This window comes from Schistocerca cancellata, chromosome 2 (assembly GCF_023864275.1).
Source record: "Schistocerca cancellata isolate TAMUIC-IGC-003103 chromosome 2, iqSchCanc2.1, whole genome shotgun sequence".
NCBI classification, from domain to species: domain Eukaryota; kingdom Metazoa; phylum Arthropoda; class Insecta; order Orthoptera; family Acrididae; genus Schistocerca; species Schistocerca cancellata.
In genome coordinates this window covers 57,795,106-57,813,497 of record NC_064627.1, presented here as the reverse complement: position 1 = coordinate 57,813,497, position 18,392 = coordinate 57,795,106, and the positions used below count along the sequence as shown (strand labels likewise).

Below are 18,392 nucleotides of genomic sequence, written 5' to 3'. Positions count from 1 at the left end.
AACTTTACTCCCTGATTACAATATGCCAAAAAGTCCCTGCCAGTGAGGCATTTTGAATTATCAAGAATATTTCGAAAATCTAGACGCACTTTTTCCGAATATCTCGAAAATCTTGATGCACTTTTTCCCTCATTTAGTAACTAGAACAACTTATCAAATATTTAGCCAAGAAATATCATGTAGCTTTTAGTTCCTTTAAACTGCAATTCTGCCTTTAAAGAAAAGGGATTAAGATGTACACATATGGATTTCTTTGTAGAATATCTAAATTCTATAGCCCACCTATTCCTGTTGCCTCTAAATTCTTAGCTGCATCAATAGCTATAGTGCTTTATCAACAAATGGCGAAAGGGACAACAAACAATTACAACTCAAGTGTTCCCTACATAAATATTAAAATAGTTAGCAGAAATAACAACAGCAAACCTATCTGAGGTAGCCTTTCAAGACTGGAGCAGCAATACTGCTCAGTGAAGAAGGATCCTACAGAAATATCCCACTTTCAAAAATCAAATTCATGCAGGTGACATATGATTTTTTTTTTTTTTTTTTTTTTTTTGTAAACTAGTGGTACCTTACGCTTTATCTAGGTTGCTTGTATCAGAAAACCATTTTCATTACTTTCCCAAGTTGTACCTAGTTATCGAATGTGCAAAGTCATTTATGAGAGCCTGTGTTTTACTGGCTCCATGTAAAACTGTAGTTGGTCATCCAACTAGTTTCTTTCCCATAAAGCCAGTCAGTATAATGCTACAAGCGCACTTTCTATGGGAAATCCTTATGCCACTCTGGGAATTATAACAGACTTTTTCAAAGCCTTTAGGCATGTGAAATCACACCATATCATTATAGTTAATGTATGGTTAAATTAAGTCCCCACTCCCTGAGCCATATCATTTGCCACACATTAAAGCTATCCATATGATAACCGTGGTTCCTCTAGAACAAAGTAACACACCATATGCTGTATGCTCTCTATCTTTAACCTGCTGATTCAGTCTTCTTCAGTTTGACCTGATGCATATCTATTTGGATAAATCTTACTGGTGACTGTCCCCCTTGGAAGATGGATGGAAGTGGACATAAGGTTTTGGTACGAGGGTAGATCCATGCAGGAGAAGACACAAAAAGTGTGAAATTCGCACTGTGGGACCATCTGTTTGTTTATGGTGATAACAGGAAATTCTGACGCAGGTCGAACAGAGGGTCTGGACTCTCAGCAAAATATAGACAGCATGCAAATGAGATCTGCACTCTAACACCTGAAGAAGGCAGCTAACAAAGCTGCTGAAATATAATGTGAAACGACACTAATTTGGATGAAAACTCAAAAATCCATCGATTATCCTGAGAAAGCTTGAAGATCAAATTGCGGAGATGTGTATGAAATCCTTTTGTATCCTCCCCAAAATTCAGATCTGGCTCCTCCTAATTATGGATTATTTGTCTTACCACAGTTCATGTGCAAAGGGAACAGTTCAACAGTTACGGTTGAGTGATACTTGATGTTAGTAGGACCCTCTAGGTGTTCCAATGGTATTCAACAGAAGACATATTATCAAACTCCCATAAACGTAAACTAAACACATTTATGTGAATGACAAGATATTTACAGAGGAATAAATTTATGTACTTTCAGTAACATCTATATTTTTTTAAATTCTATTCCCTTGGATTGCAACTTTCAGTGTGATATTTTACTGATAACACAGTTTTCAACAGTGGGAACAGAATACAACAGACCACGATCCAACACAGTAATCTACAAACATGGAGAGAACAGAACACATACTATGTGCAAAACAAGAATGTCATTCTTTGGAAATTTGGCAAGAGTGGAGAATGAGAGGTACACTAAACAAATCATTAATAAAATAATGAATCTTGGAGGATGACCAGTGTGGTTTACACAGACGTTAAATGACATCAAAGAAGCAAACAGTGAGATAATGGGCATACACAACAGAAACTTAAACAGGAAAAATATTCAGGTGATCTTCAGGGAAGAACATGAGAGAAAAAGAAAACACCGTCATAACACTGAGGATCTCCAAAGACGGAAGTCACAATGCTTGAAATTAATGAGGGAAGAACGAAGAATGCAAGAATTTACGTACTGATTTAATGTGCTCTGTAAAAATGTCATTTGAATAAATAAATGGCCTGAAGATTAATAAGCTACAAGAAAAGCTAAGCTTTCATTTATAATATTGGTCTTTCTTTGTGTTTGTTACACTTTAAGATACATCACACAAATGTGTCAATAAAATTTTAAATAATGACATAAATGTCTGGTCTTCTGAGCTCGAAATTTTTCTAAGTGGCTGATCCTCAGAGTCTTAAGTTTTAAATGAGAGTCAAACACTCTGTGGTTTAAGAAATCCATCGACGTTCTCACACGTAACATAATTCATCTTGCGTAAAAGGAAATTTACTTTGTAATTAATGATTTTCAAACCAGCATTCGCAATACTGTCCTGAACCTGTCAGAAATAAGTTAGTTTACCAACAGCTAGAGTGTGCCAGCAAACAGACACTACTGTGTATGTGCAGCTACAATTATGTAAGAAGCCCATATGTTCACATGTATAAAGTATTAAGAGATCTTACATTACATCATAAAAGAAACAAGACAGTATCAGAGGGTACTCCAAGAGCATCAGAATTTCATAAACCACACTAAAATGTATAATTTGGCTTAAAATGCACATTTGTGCATCCAGATTCACAATGAAATTTGGTTTTTTATTATGACATGATGCCATATGTGCCAGAAGGTGAAAACATGCACTTGAAATTCAGCTAAAAGTTGAAACTAGCCAATAGTGTGGAATGAAACACTTCACTTCAAATAAATTGCTGCCTCAGCGAGAAAGCTTAATAAAAGCCAAATTTCTTTAGCAAACCAACGAATACAGCATCATTGTTCTGCATGGCGATTAATGCTCGACTGCCAAAAACATGAAAATAAAAATCACAAAACTGAAACTAATAACATATTTTAGCCTAATTACATGAATGTATTTAATTTCCTTAATAGCTCCCGGCCACAGAAATCCATTTTGTTCAGTTTTGTCTCGCCATGTTTTTGTTGTAAGGAGCTGAATAAGTACCTTTCAAGTGTTACATTTACTTTTGGCATAAAGTGATTATCAGTCTTTTTCAGTACCATTTGGAGGTTTCATTCCTCACCATCACCAAAGTCTAGCACATTATGTACAGGGTGTCCCACATAAAAGCGGTACACATCACGCACCAGTTAATCACCTACAGTCAAATTGCTTGTGAAGTAGTAAGACTTGTCTCGAAAGATGGCTAGACTGTATTTTATCAGAGTACAGCTGTGCTGTTGTGAGAAGCTCTTATTGCTGAGTTGTTACAGAAACTGGGTAGTTCGCATTAGAATAGCAAGCTGATATTGTGGAGTGTTACATGAAGATAGGTTCCATCAAGTAATGTAAAGAAATATTTGAAGTGCAGTATCCTGGTAGGAAATTCCCCACAACTAGCACTATTCGCCATCTATACAAGAAATGGAGGGCTGTAGGATCTGTTCAGAAGTGTGCAGTGGAATAGGCGACCAACAGTGAGGATACCTGAAACTACAGACTGAATTCATATGGACATTTGTGAAGTCCCCACTAAGTCAAAAAGGAGTTTATCACAGAATGTTGGTGCATCTCTTAAATCATGTCATCAGATAAAAAAAAAAAAATTAAAAGTCCATCGTGTGACTCTGGTGCAAGAGCTGAAATCTAAGGATCAGGAAAAAAGAGAGATTTCATTATTTTAACCTGTTATTACCATCAATTGCTAACTGTTACTTGGGCCCTTTGCTTTACTTCATGTCAGATGTGGCCTAGTTTCATTTGTCAGCAGGCTATGCAAACTCTCAGAATTGCAGATCTGGTCACAGGACAACCCAAATATTCTGCATGAACAGCCTCTCCATTTATAGAAGATAGGTGTTCAGTATGTGTTGTCCAACATGCGCATTATTGGCCTGATATTTTTCAGTTGTACCTTAAACAGTGCCAAATATATAGAGATCTCTGATTCTTTCTATGCACAACCAACAGATGCAGAGAAGCTGTGTGCAGTATTCCAACAAGATGGAGCAACTGCTCACACATCCAGTAAAAGTACGGCCCGTGTCACCAACATGATCCCTGAAGACAGACTTATCAGCACAGGCCCCTGGTCCCCAAGGCCCCCGGACTTAACATAGTGTGACTTTTATTTATAGAGCACACTAAAAAGTAAAGTGTATGCTGACAATCCTTGCACAATAGACAGTCTTGAACAGAACATTATGACAGAAATTAAGAACTTCACACCTGCAGAATTACAGTGTGTAGTTGGTAACACCAGCACATGAAATCAGCTTGCCTGGATGCCCATGGCCACCACTTCCAGTGTCTCTGATAAACAGGTAACTACAGGTTTTTTAACATGACTATTATCTGTTCTTTTTTAGTTATTTCGTTGTTACTTGAATGTCAGGCATAAGGTGTACTGGTTTTATGTGGGATACTCTGTATAACCAAGGCATCACTACAAATCATGGACATACATATGGCTAGTTGCAAATTTCCTGCTTTGGTATTCATTTGTGTCACTGTGGTATAGAACACTAATTTTTGATTCCACAGCTTCCACACACTCATCATGTTTTCCATAATCGCCACCAACATTTTTGGCAGATGCAATCCCACTTTGGGACTACTTTTTGTCAGAATTTCCATCTTCCGCACTTGTATTGGTGCTGTTGATGGACCTTATATTTGTAAAACTATTTTTAACTTCTTACACCATATAACATTCATGCATGGAATATATAATGCTCTAGCAAAGCACACCTATCTCACTGGATAGGACATAAGTACAATAATGGCATACATTATGTATTACAAGATAAACAAGGGAGAGCCTGGTGGAGAAATTTAAAAAAAAATATAAAATACTTACTAACCACTCTATGTACGTCTTGCAGACAATGATATTTGTGAAACCAAGTACAGAACATAATGCAATTAATATTTATGTACATAATGACAATAGACAGGGAAGGGAAACTTCCACAGAAGTAATAAAAAAGCTGAAAACCGCAGTACACATGCAACAGGAACAATTTTTTTTTACAACAGATCCACATGATCTTAAGATAGCTAATCTAAATACCTTAAAGAATAAACTGAAGCATTTAGTAACAAAGAAATGCTGTGAGTCTCCTTGTAAAGGTATTAGTGCATATACAAAAAAAAAAAAACCTGATAATTTTCAATCTTCACTTTTTATATCAATTTATGCATTTATCTTTCACTGCTGAGAGAAATGCAATAATTAGTACAACCTTGTATCTCAATGTACATGTGAACTACAACCATGACATGCCTGAAACCTGATTGTTATACAGACAGCAAATAAATAAACAAAATAAATAAGTAATGGTAATCATACCTCCCTGAATACATGTGAACAGAATTTTTCCATGTCACTTCCCTCCATGAGATAAATATTTCTTACAACAGAGAGCTGAACTGCAATGTTGTATTCAGAATGCAATATATTTTTCACTAGTGAACACGCAGTACCATGTTTCTCATAAATGAAGTAGCTGAATACAGATTCCAACAACGGTTTTACAGGGAAACATCCAGAGGACAGTTTCTGTATAAGCCTGTAATTAAAGGAATTTTATATGTTTTTACACAGCACAAAAATATAAGAACAAACTGTATCAACAACATGTCTAAAACATAAGGGAAATTAGTGTTACCCTAAGATCAAATCTAATATTTTGTTAACCACAAAGAAAACAACTTCACTTAATAGCACTGGCTTCTCTGCTTATAATTCATTTATACTACAATGAGTCTTCCTAAAATCAAATGAAGTTAAGAACTGTACAGTTACCAACTAGACATTCTGCTTTAACAGAACAATCAATAAATGGAAAATCTGGGACGGAACAACAACAATAATATGAATTAGGATAGATAGCTACTCACCATGAAGATGATATGTTGAATTGCAGACAGGCACAACGAAAATATTGTTACACATAAGCTTTCGGCCAAACCCTTCTTCAGAAAGAAAAACATTCACACTTTCACACAAGCAAGCACTCCTGCCAGACTGCAACCGATACGCATCAAACAGGAGCAACAATCTGGAGTGGATCAGGGAAGGGAGAGGGACAGCAGAGTATAGGTGGGGGAAGAGCAATCAGCAGTGGCTGACAGAGCGTGCATGGACTAGATGTGGTAGGACAGGACTGCCAGGTGCAGCGTCAAGAGGCTAAGGGGAAGTGACAGGGTGGAAAACAGAGAGTACAAAGGAGACGAGCAGAGAAGGGAAAAAGAGTGGTGAGTGCACCAGCAGAGAGTAGCACACAACGAGGGTGGGGGGAGGAAAACTATGAGGAGACAGGACAGAGGACATGGAAATAATTGGGTGGAGCGTGTGGGGACAGTAGGTTCCTGTAGGTTGAGGTTGGGATGATTTCAGATTGAAGAACATGTAACGATAACTCCCATCTGAGCAGTTCAGAAAAGCTGGTAGTGGAGAGGAGGATCAAGACGACCTGGTTGTGAAGCTGCCACTGAAATCAAGCATGTTATGTTCATGCTGCATGTTGTTCCACAGGGTGAGACACTTTGCTCTTAGCCGGAGTTTGGCGGTGACCATTCATCTTGGTGGGCAGCTGGTTGGTAGTCATAAAATATAGAAAGGTTGGTTGGTTGGTTTGTGGCATTAAAGGGACCAGACTGCTACGGTCATCGGTCCCTTTTTCTAAAACTTAAAAACACCCACACAGAATAAAAAAAAAAAAAAATGGAAAAGACGACAGACGACACAGGACAAGAAAGACTTAGACAGAGACCAGACAAAAGGAATTAAAAGCACACAGAGTGTGACAGTGGTTGGCCGACCATAGAGACAAAAAGGGAAAAGCCAACCACCGAGAGACACATTAAAAACTCAGTCCTAAACTGTAGGCCAAAGGCCAGACTCAACACAAAAAAGGACAAACACTTAGATTAAGTGATAAAAGCCCCCTGCCTGAATAAAATGCAAAACTAAGCCTGCCATGGCAGTGTCATCTGTTAAAAGGGCAGAGAGCGTATCAGGCAGCACAAATGTCTGCCTGAGCACAGCTAAAAGGGGACAGCCCAACAAAATGTGGACCACTGACAAAGCCGCCCCGCAGCGACATAGAGGCAGGTCCTCACGGCTCAGTAAATATCTGTGCGTCAGCCGGGTGTGGCCAATGTGGAGCCGACAAAGGACAACAGAGTCCCTGCGAGTGGCTCGCATGTATGACCGCCACACAGTCGTCATCTCCTTGATAGCAAGGAGTTTATTGGGTGTAGTCAGATCGCACCATTCAGCGCCCCAAAGCGCGAAAACTTTGCGGCGTAAGACTGCCCGCAAATCAGTCTCCGGGAGGCCAATGTCCAGAGTTTGTTCACTGGTGGCCTGTTTGGCCAGGCGGTCAACATGTTCATTGCCCGGGATGCCGACATGGCCAGGGGTCCACACAAAAACCATAGAGCAGCCACAACGGGCAAGAGTATGGAGGGACTGCTGGACAGCCATCACCAGACGAGAGAGAGGGAAGCCCTGGTCAATAGCTCGTAAACTGCTCAGGGAGTTGCTACAGATAATGAGATAATGAAGGACTCACCTGAGCAGGAGCAGATATACTCTAGGGCATGAAAGATGGCGACCAGCTCAGCAGTGAAAATGCTGCAGCCAGCTGGCAATGAGCATTGTTCGTAATGATCCCCTAGAGTGAGAGCATAACCGACACGACCAGCAACCATCAAACCGACAGTGTAAACAATGCCAGAGCCCTGATACGTGGCAAGGATGGAAAGAAAGCGGCGGCAGAAGACCTCTGGAGGGAGTGAGTCCTTCAGGCTCTGTGCCAATCAAGCCGAAGGCAAGGGCGGGGCACACACCATGGGGGTGTACGCAGGGGGGCCCGAAAAGGAGGTGAAAGAGGAAAAAACCCAAGCCCGAAGAGAAGCTCTCTGACGCAGACCGTGATCGTACAGCCCGACCAGGGCCGACGTTCTGGGAGACGGACGACCGACTGAGGGAACAGCAGACAATAATTTGGATGCCCGGGCATGCTACAAACAGGTGTAGCATAAGCGGCCAGTAAACGTTGGTGCTGTAATCGCAGTGGACGGGCACCTGCCTCCACAAGTATGCTGTTCACAGGGCTGGTCCGGAAAGCACCAGTGGCAAGTCGGATTCCGCTGTGAACAATTGGGTCCAGCACCCGCAATGCAGAAGGGGATGCTGAACCATAAGCCAGGCTCCCATAATCCAGGCAGGACTGGATTAACGCCTGGTAGAGCCGTAAGAGGTTAGATCGGTCGGCGCCCCAGCTGGTGTGGCTCAAGCATCGCAGAGCATTAAGATGCCGCCAACACAACCACACCCAGAAACCGATGTGTCTTCACTGCAGCAAGAGGTTTGCCGTCAAGATAAAGCTGCGGCTCAGGGTGAACAGTGCGTTGCCAGCAGAAATGCATAACGCAGGTCTTGGCAGCCGAAAACTGGAAGCCATGCGCTACAGCCCAAGACTGCGCCTTGCAGATAGCGCCCTGCAGCTGACGTTCAACAGCTGCAATGCCAATGGAGCTATAGTAGAGGCACTAGTCGTCAGCATACAAGGAAGCTGAGACAGACGTTCCCACCGCCGCAGCGAGGCCGTTAATTGCAATTAAAAACAGGCAGACACTTAAGACAGACCCCTGTGGTACCCTGTTCTCCTGAACTCAGGGGAACTATGGGAGGCCGCGAGTTGCACGCGGAAGGTACGATGCGACAGAAAATTTCATATGAAAATCGGCAGCGAACCCCGAAGACCCCAACCATGAAGCGTAGAGAGGATGTGATGGCACCATGTCGTATCCTACGCCTTCCGCATGTCAAAAAAGACAGCGACGAGGTCCGACGGCGGGCAAAGGTCGTACGGATGGCTGACTCCAGGCTCACCAGGCTGCCGGCGGCAGAGCGGCAAACCTCTCCCACCCTGAAACGGAGCTAGAAGGCCCTGAGACTCGAGTACCCAACTCAACCGCCGGCTCACCATGCGTTCAAGCAACTTGCAAAGAACGCTGGTGAGGCTAATGGGGCGGTAGCTGTCCACCTCTAATGAGTTCTTGCCAGGTTTCAAAATGGGGATAACAATGCTTTTCCGCCATTGTGACGGAAACTCAACCTCGACTCAGATACGGTTGTAAAGGGTGAGGAGGTGTTGCTGGCAGTCCACTGAGAGGTGTTTCAGCATCTGACAGTGGATTCGATCTGGCCCAGAAGCTGTATCAGGGCAAGCAGCTAGGGCACTGTGGAGTTCCCAATCACTGAATGGAACATTGAAGGATTCAGGATGGCAGGTGTGAAATGAAAGGCTCCAAGGTTGCACCTGGTCTTTAATGGAGCGGAAGGCCATTGGGTAATTCGCAGAGTGGAACTCGGAGCAAAATGCTCTGCCAAGCAGTTTGCAATTACATCGGAGTCAGTAAAAACTGCTCCACTCAGAGCGAAGGGACGCTGACAAGGGTCTGATAGCCATAGAGGCACCTAATCTTGGCCCAAACCTGCGATGGAGAGATATAGAGGCCAATGGTGGAGACATACCATTCCTAGCACTCCTGCTTGTGTTGGCGAATAAGGCAGCGGGCCCGTGCACGCAGCCGTTTAAAGGCGATGAGGTATTCTATTGAGGGATGTCACTTGTGATGCAGGAGCGCCCGCCAGCGATCTTTAATCGCCTCGGCGATCGCAGGTGACCACCAAGGCACAGTCCACCACCGAGGGGACCCAGAAGAATGGGGAATGGCAGATTCTGCAGCAGTAACGATGCCGATGGTGACCAAGTGAATCACCGCATCAATGGCTTGATTAGAAAGAGCTGCAATAGCGGCCATGGAGGAGACCAAGTCCCAGTCAGCCTCATTCATAGCCCATCTGCAAGAGCGCCTAGAAGAGAGATGCTGTGGCAGTGACAGAAAGTGGTCACTATCACACAGGTCGTCATGCACAGTCCGTTGGACAGATGGTAAGAGGCTAGGGCTGCAGATCGAAAGGTCGATGGTGGAGTACGTGCCATGTGCCACACTGAAACGTGTGAAGGCACCATAATTTAAAATGGAAAGGTCGAGCTGTGTCAATACATGCTCAATGGTGGCACCTCAACCTGTTGCCACCGACCCACCCCACAGAGGGTTAAGGGCGTTGAAGTCGCCCGGTAACAGGAAAGGTGGCGGCAATTGGGCTATCAGCGCAGCCAAGACATACTGCGGGACATCATCATCCGATGGAAGATAGAGACTGCAGACAGTAACAGTCTGTGGCGTTCACACCCGAACAGCGACAGTCTCCAAAGGTGTTTGTATAGGAACAGACTCGCTGTGAAGAGAGTCAAGGAGATAGATGCAGACGCCACCAGATATTCCCTTTCATAAGCTGCCTGGTTCTTATAATAACCCCGATAGCCACGGAGGGCAGGGGTTCGCATCGCTGGAAACCAAGTTTCTTGAAGAGCAATGCAGAAGATAGGGTGAAGGCTGAGAAGTTGTCGGAGCTCAGCAAATGGTGGAAGAAACAGCCACAGTTCCACTGGAGGATGACATTGTCCATGGCTGAGAAAGGCGTGAAAGGACTGGGGAGGCAGATTACGCCGCTGGGTCACTTGCTGCCACCGGTTCAGTACCCGCGCGAGTGACATCCATTGCGTCCAAGGGTCCAGCGAGATCCAGGTCTTCAGAAGACGCCAGAATCTCGACCTCATCCTGACACTAAGCTTGTAGAAAGCGGTGGGACAGGTGCCACAGCAATGTCGGGATTTTTGGGAACCTTTTTCTTTTTCTGCTTCTTGCGTTTTGCCTTCGGTGGTTCAGGCTGGGAGGGCTTCACTGGGTCAGTCTCAGGGACAGACGACAACCGTGAGGCCCTACAACCAGCGACCGGTGGTTGTTTCAGCCACTTGCAGGTGTCCGCTTTTCTGCTGGACGGAACTTGCGAAGGAAGGTCCCCAACGGACCCGTTCCTGGCGAGAGGAGCCTAAGAAGTCTTACGCTTCTCCGGTTGGTAAGTGGGAACTGATGTCCCCGATGGGTGGGTGGGGGAGCGGGGGGGGGGGGGGGGGGGGGGGGGGGGGGGGGTTGCTCCTGAAGTAAATGGAGCAGGAGCAACAGGGAGTGAAGTGACCCCCAACAATCACGGGGGCCGGTGGATGCTGACAGATCATAAAGCCAACTGTACGTGACGACACGGGAGATGGGAGAACCATTGTTGCAGCAGTAGCGTAGGTTGACGTCATTGGCACAGGATGTAGCCTCTCATATTTCTGCTTGGCCTCAGTGTAGGTCAGGCGGTCCAGGGTCTTATATTCTACCATCTTCCATTCTTTCTGGAATACCCGGCAGTCCGGCGAGCAGGGGGAATGGTGTTCTCCACAGTTAACACAGATGGGAGGGTTCTCCACAGTTAACACAGATGGGAGGCAGGGCACATGGAGTATTGGAATGCGAAGGGCATCCATAATCTAGACACGTGATGTCGGAAGTACATCGGGATGACATATGCCCAAACTTCCAGCATTTAAAACACCACATCGGAGGAGGGATATGGCTACACATCACAGCGGTAAGCCATCACCTTGAGCTTTTCGGGTAAGACATCACCCTCGAAGGCCAAGATGAAGGCACTGGTGGCTACCTGATTATCCCTCGGACCCCGTTGGACGTGCCAGATGAAGTGAACACCTCGTGGTTCTAGGTTGGCGCGTAGTTCATCGTCTGACTGCACAAATAGATCCCTGTGGAATATAATACCCTGGACCATGTTTAGACTCTTATCGGGTGAGATGGTAACTGAAACATCCCCCAACTTGTCACAAGCGAGCAACCTCCGTGACTGGGCAGAGGATGCTGTTTTGGTTAGAATGGAACCAGAGCGCATTTTGGACAAGTCCTCCACCTCCCCGAACTAATCATCTATATGCTCCACAAAAAACTGAGGCTTGGTCGGCATAAATGATTCACCATCAACTCATGTACAGACGAGGTACCGAGGTGAATAATCTGCACTGCCGTCTTTCGCCACACGTTCCTCCCATGGAGTGGCCAGGGAGGGAAATGATCTCGGATAATATTTCTTGCCATTGAGGTTAGACCTCGATTGCTTAGAGACTGCTGGTGGAGGCCCACAAGCGAGAGATGATATACCACGCTTCTTTGCGGGTCATCCGCCCTGATGCCACCCACTCTGACCAGGGGCTCTCCCCATGGGCACCACCCAGCCACAGCACAGACCACCTGTCAGGATGGCCTTTGCCGGGAGTCCTGATGCCCCAGAGGGATAGGCACCTACTCCTTGGCATACGTGGGGAGGTAGCAGCTCAGGCATCATCAGCAGTGCAATCCCTGTATAGTCAGGGGGCTACCACCAAGAGGGTACACGACGACCCCACCACAACGGACTGACTACCGTGCTGGATGTTGGGTGTCAAATATCCATGTATATCATGAGGGCAAAGATGGAAGTGCACAATGGAGGGAATGTATGCTACCCAGAACACACTGCAGCTGATGTGGCCAGAAGCTCGGTGTAAGTCCAACTCCATGACAATATCGGGTGTGCCAGATCTTAGGACAAGATGGATATAGAAAGCACCACGCAAGGTGTTCTTCCCCAAATGGTACGCACTAATGGAAAATTTTGAAATAGAGTGGTCAAACCCCTCAGGGGACCATCACATTAAAGGCCAAAACAGTTGAGACTCATTTTAGTCGCCTCTTACGACAGGCAGGAATACCACGGGCCTATTCTTACCACTAACCCCGCAGGGGGGGAAAATATAGAAAGCCAAGCAATGATTGCAGCAGAGCTGGTACATGATATGGTTGCTTTCTAAGTTTACCCGGGTAGGTTAAGCCTTTGACAGGACTGGAACAGGTGCTGAGTGGGTGAACTGGGCAAGTCTTTCGTCTAGCTCTTCCACAGGGATGTGATGCCTGTGGAAAGAGATTGTGATTGGAAGGGGAAGTAGCTTAGAAAAAGTAGTTGTTTGTTAGGACATAGATAGTAAGGTGCTCTGTGACACTACCTCATTCTTCATACACCTCCCCTCTACAATCACCTTTTCTGAACTGCACAGAGGGGAGTTATCCACAAAACATATTTTCTGCAGGTATCCTATTGCTCCTTCACCCTCCACCCAACAGTTTCTGCCCCCTGTTCTGTCATCTCACAATTCAACTACCATCGCCCTCTTTGTGCACTGCTTGGTGCAGTGCATCCACCAGTCTTTCTCTCTTCTCTTCAGCTCTCCTTTCCACTCTCCATCCCCCCCCCCCCCCCCCCCACTCTTATTCCCTCATGGTCTTCTGACACTGCATCAGGCAGCACTGTCCTGCTACCGTTAGTCCCTGAGCGCACCACCCAGCAGCACTGATTCCTCGTCCCTGACCTGTTCCCTGCTTTCCCTCAATCTTCCCTGCCCCACTCCAGATTACTGTTCTCATTTGACCCGTTTCACTTACATTCTGTACAGAGCCACCAGAGAAAGCAGTCACGTGTGAGGTGTGCTTGCTTGTGTGAATGTATGTGCATTTTCTTTTGTGAAGAAGGCTCTGGCACAAAACTTCTATCAACAGTGTTTCCGTCACATCTGTCTGCAACTCAATGTCATCTTTATAGTGAGTAGCAATCTATTCTTTTCATAATATTGTCTGAATTACGATAGAGTGCCACTCACCATGTACAAGAAGCATGGGTGGCAAACAAGAACATTTAAAAATAGACTATGTGATGTTAATCAGACGTTAATTGGCAGCTTAGTAGTTACATGGTGGACTATGGATCCACTTATCTGCAATTGAATGCCTGGTAAGTACTGATGATTCTTTTTATCCCGTTTTTTTCCTTCCCCCCCCCCCCCCCCCCCCCCCCCAGTCTGTGGTGACAGGATGATAGTCTCTTTATCACTGAATGACAATGGCCTTAAAACGTATTAACTATTAGAAGATTAGTCTGCATAGGAACCCACCTAAATCCATTGCCAACTATCTGTTACATGTACGTTTGCATCATGCTCAGCAAACAGCTGAAAGCCTATTGTGATAAGATGGCACACTTGGCATCGGTTTGCATTTGATGTCAACCTGGCTGCAACACTTAATGGCAAACACCAGGTGCGGATCAATTACCAGCTGCCAAATGACTACTGATCATAAGGAAAATATGGCTGTATTAAGTCTGAAATCCTACTGCCTGAAATGCTGCTTGCTCTTTTCCTAACTTTCTAGGCCACTACGGTGGACAGAATTTAGTGTTCAAGAGCCTTAAGCACTGACAATTACATCTACTTCTTTATTTATGTATTTATTTGTTTATTTTTGTTTTACATTTTATTTCTTTATGTTTTATTTTTGTATACTCTGACTATTCCGATGTTTGTGCCAAGGACAATAATTAGTTCCAATGAGCTCACTGGGTGTTGTCTGAAAGAGTGAGCCAATTCTTGGACTTAAGTGAGAAACAATTTAAGTTGACATTTTGTTCAGACAAAAATACTGTGCAGCAGCTAGAATAAGACTAAGAGAACATCTGCTGAAACTGGCTGAAAGAAATCAGCCTCTGATACCAATATGCAAGATACTATTAAAATTACAATTTTATGCTACAGAATGATTTCCAGAAACAAATAGAAAGAGTACTCCTCCTGCTTGTTTTCCTCCATCTTCAGAACACGAAACCTCCACATATAAATACTGTGTATGTATGATGTACAATTAATTCCTGAAAGTGAAGTGCAACCATCATATAAATAGCCAATTAGTGGTGATGTCAAGTGTGTCTCCTACTAATTTAGATCATAATTGATCATCGTTCAGTTAATCAAAGTTTAGTGTTCCACAACAATGCAAATTTGTGAACTGGGTTCATATTCCGATCTAAGGCGAAATTTGAAGTTCAGTCAGTGACATCAATACAAACATCCTTTAGCTGTTACATTCATCATCATCATCATCATCATCATCATCATCATCATCATTTAAGACTGATTATGCCTTTCAGCGTTCAGTCTGGAGCATAGCCCCCCCTTATACAGTTTCTCCATGATCCCCTATTCAGTGCTAACATTGGTGCCTCTTCTGATGTTAAACCTATTACTTCAAAATCATTCTTAACCGAATCCAGGTACCTTCTCCTCGGTCTGCCCCGACTCCTCCTACCCTCTACTGCTGAATCCATGAGTCTCTTGGGTAACCTTGCTTCTCCCATGCGTGTAACATGACCCCACCATCTAAGCCTGTTCTCCCTGACTGCTGCATCTATAGAGTTCATTCCCAGTTTTTCTTTGATTTCCTCATTGTGGACACCCTCCTGCCATTGTTCCCATCTACTAGTACCTGCAATCATCCTAGCTACTTTCATATCCGTAACCTCAACCTTGTTGATAAGGTAACCTGAATCCACCCAGCTTTCACTCCCATACAACAAAGTTGGTCGAAAGATTGAACAGTGCACAGATAACTTAGTCTTGGTACTGACTTCCTTCTTGCAGAAGAGAGTAGATCGTAGCTGAGCACTCACTGCATTAGCTTTGCTACACCTCGCTTCCAGTTCTTTCACTATGTTGCCATCCTGTGAGAATATGCATCCTAAGTACTTGAAACCGTCCACCTGTTCTAACTTTGTTCCTCCTATTTGGCACTCAATCCGTTTATATTTCTTTCCCACTGACATTACTTTCGTTTTGGAGATGCTAATCTTCATACCATAGTCCTTACATTTGTGATCTAGCTCTGAAATATTACTTTGCAAACTTTCAATCGAATCTGCCATCACAACTAAGTCATCCGCATATGCAAGACTGCTTATTTTGTGTTCACATATCTTAATCTCACCCAGCCAGTCTATTGTTTTCAACATACGATCCATAAATAATATGAACAACAGTGGAGACAGGTTGCAGCCTTGTCTTACCCCTGAAACTACTCTGAACCATGAACTCAATTTACCGTCAACTCTAACTGCTGCCTGACTATCCATGTAAAGACCTTTAATTGCTTGCAAAAGTTTGCCTCCTATTCCATAATCTTGTAGAACAGACAATAACTTCCTCCTAGGAACCCGGTCATATGCCTTTTCTAGATCTATAAAGCATAGATACAATTCCCTGTTCCACTCATAACACTTCTCCATTATTTGCTGTAAGCTAAAGATCTGGTCCTGACAACCTCTAAGAGGCCTAAACCCACACTGATTTTCATCCAATTGGTCCTCAACTAATACTCGCACTTTCCTTTCAACAATACCTGAGAAGATTTTACCCACAACGCTGATTAAAGAGATACCTCTGTAGTTGTTACAATCTTTTCTGTTTCCATGTTTAAAGATTGGTGTGATTACTGCTTTTGTCCAGTCTGATGGAACCTGTCCCGACTCCCAGGCCATTTCAAATATCCTGTGTAGCCATTTAAGACCTGACATTCCACTGTATTTGATGAGTTCCGACTTAATTTCATCCACCCCAGCCGCTTTATTGCACTGCAATCTATTGACCATTTTTTCCACTTCCTCAAATGTGATCTGTGGTGTCATCGCCAGACACCACACTTGCTAGGTGGTAGCTTTAAATCGGCCGCGGTCCATTAGTACATGTCGGACCCGCGTGTCGCCACTGTCAGTAATTGCAGACCGAGCGCCACCACACGGCAGGTCTAGAGAGACGTACTAGGACTCGCCCCAGTTGTACGACGACTTTGCTAGCGACTACACTGACGAAGCCTTTCTCTCATTTGCTGAGAGATAGTTAGAATAGCCTTCAGCTAAGTCCATGGCTACGACCTAGCAAGGCGCCATTAACCATTTCTAGAGAGAGTCTCACTTGTATCATCAAGAATGCTGTATACAAATGATGGATTAAAGTTAAGTATTACAGAAGCTACGTACTTTTCTTTATAGCATTCATTACGTATCCTGTTTCAGACCTCACGCCCATCTGCGTGAGCTTAACGCGTGCCTTTCGGCTACTTCCAAGAGGCGTGGCTGTCTTGCTACGCCACAACATGATCCTATTTCCATCATCATTCCTATCCCATTCTACCTCGAAATCTGAAACATTACTGATTGCATTTTCACCTACATTCAGCAACTCTTCAAAATATTCCCTCCATCTGCCCAAGGCATCCACAGGATTCACCAGCAGTTTTCCTGACCTGTCCAAAATACTTGTCATTTCCTTCTTACCTCCCTTTCGAAGACTGCTAATTACACTCCAGAATGGTTTTCCAGCAGCTTGACCCATAGTCTCCAACCTGTTTCAAGTCTTCCCACGATTTCTTCTTGGATGCTGCAATTATCTGTTTGGCTTTGTTTCTTTCTTCAACATAATTTTCTCTGTCTACCTGGGTTCTGGTATGTAGCCATTTTTGATACGCCTTCTTTTTCCTTTTACAGGCTGCCTTGACTGTATCATTCCACCAAGCTGTTTGCTTCATCCTACTTTTACACACTACTGTTCCAAGACATTCTTTAGCCACTTCTAGTACTGTGTCCCTGTACCTTGTCCATTCCTTTTCCAATGACTGTAATTGACTACATTCAACTAACTGGTACCTTTCTGAGATCGCTGTTATGTACTTGTGCCTGATTTCCTTATCCTGAAGTTTCTCCACTCTTATCCTCCTACACATGGACCTGACCTCCTGCACTTTCAGCCTCACAATCCCAATTTCACTGCAGATTAAATAATGATCAGTGTCATCAAAGAATCCCCTGAATACACGTGTGTCCCTCACAGCCTTCCTGAATTCCTGATCTGTTATTATATAGTCAATGACAGATCTGGTTCCCCTGCCTTCCCAAGTATACCGGTGAATGTTCTTATGTTTAAAAAAGGAGTTTGTGACTACTAAGCCCATACTGGCACAGAAATCCAAGAGTTTTTTCCTGTCCCTGTTGGCCTCCATATCCTCTCCAAATTTACCCATAACCTTTTCATACCCTTCTGTTCGATTTCCAATCCTGGCGTTAAAATCACCCATGAGCAGAACACTGTCCTTGTCCTTTACTCTAACAACTACATCACTGAGTGCATCATAAAAACTATCCATCTTATCTTGATCTGTCCCTTCACAATGCGAATATACTGACACAATCCTAATTTTCTTGCTAGACACTGTCAAATCTATCCACATCAGTTGTTCGTTTACATACCTTATTGCGACTACGCTGGGTTCCATTTCTTTCCTGATGTAAAGCCCTACACCCCATTGTCCTATTCCTGCTTTGACTCCTGACAGATAGACCTTGTATTCTCCCACTTCCTCTTCTTTCTCACCCCTTACCCGAATGTC

The 18,392-nt window shown here is 44.1% G+C and overlaps 1 protein-coding gene across 2 annotated transcripts in view; it reads right to left on the bottom strand.

Annotated features, from left to right (window-relative positions):
* LOC126161330 (gamma-tubulin complex component 5) overlaps window positions 1–18,392 on the bottom strand; it is a 147,319-nt gene that overhangs the window by 54,515 nt on the left and 74,412 nt on the right. For both annotated transcript variants that reach the window (XM_049917089.1, XM_049917088.1), the window contains one exon: window positions 5,461–5,680. In XM_049917089.1, coding sequence (XP_049773046.1) covers window positions 5,461–5,680 — 220 coding nt within the window. The remainder of the gene's footprint in view (window positions 1–5,460; window positions 5,681–18,392) is intronic.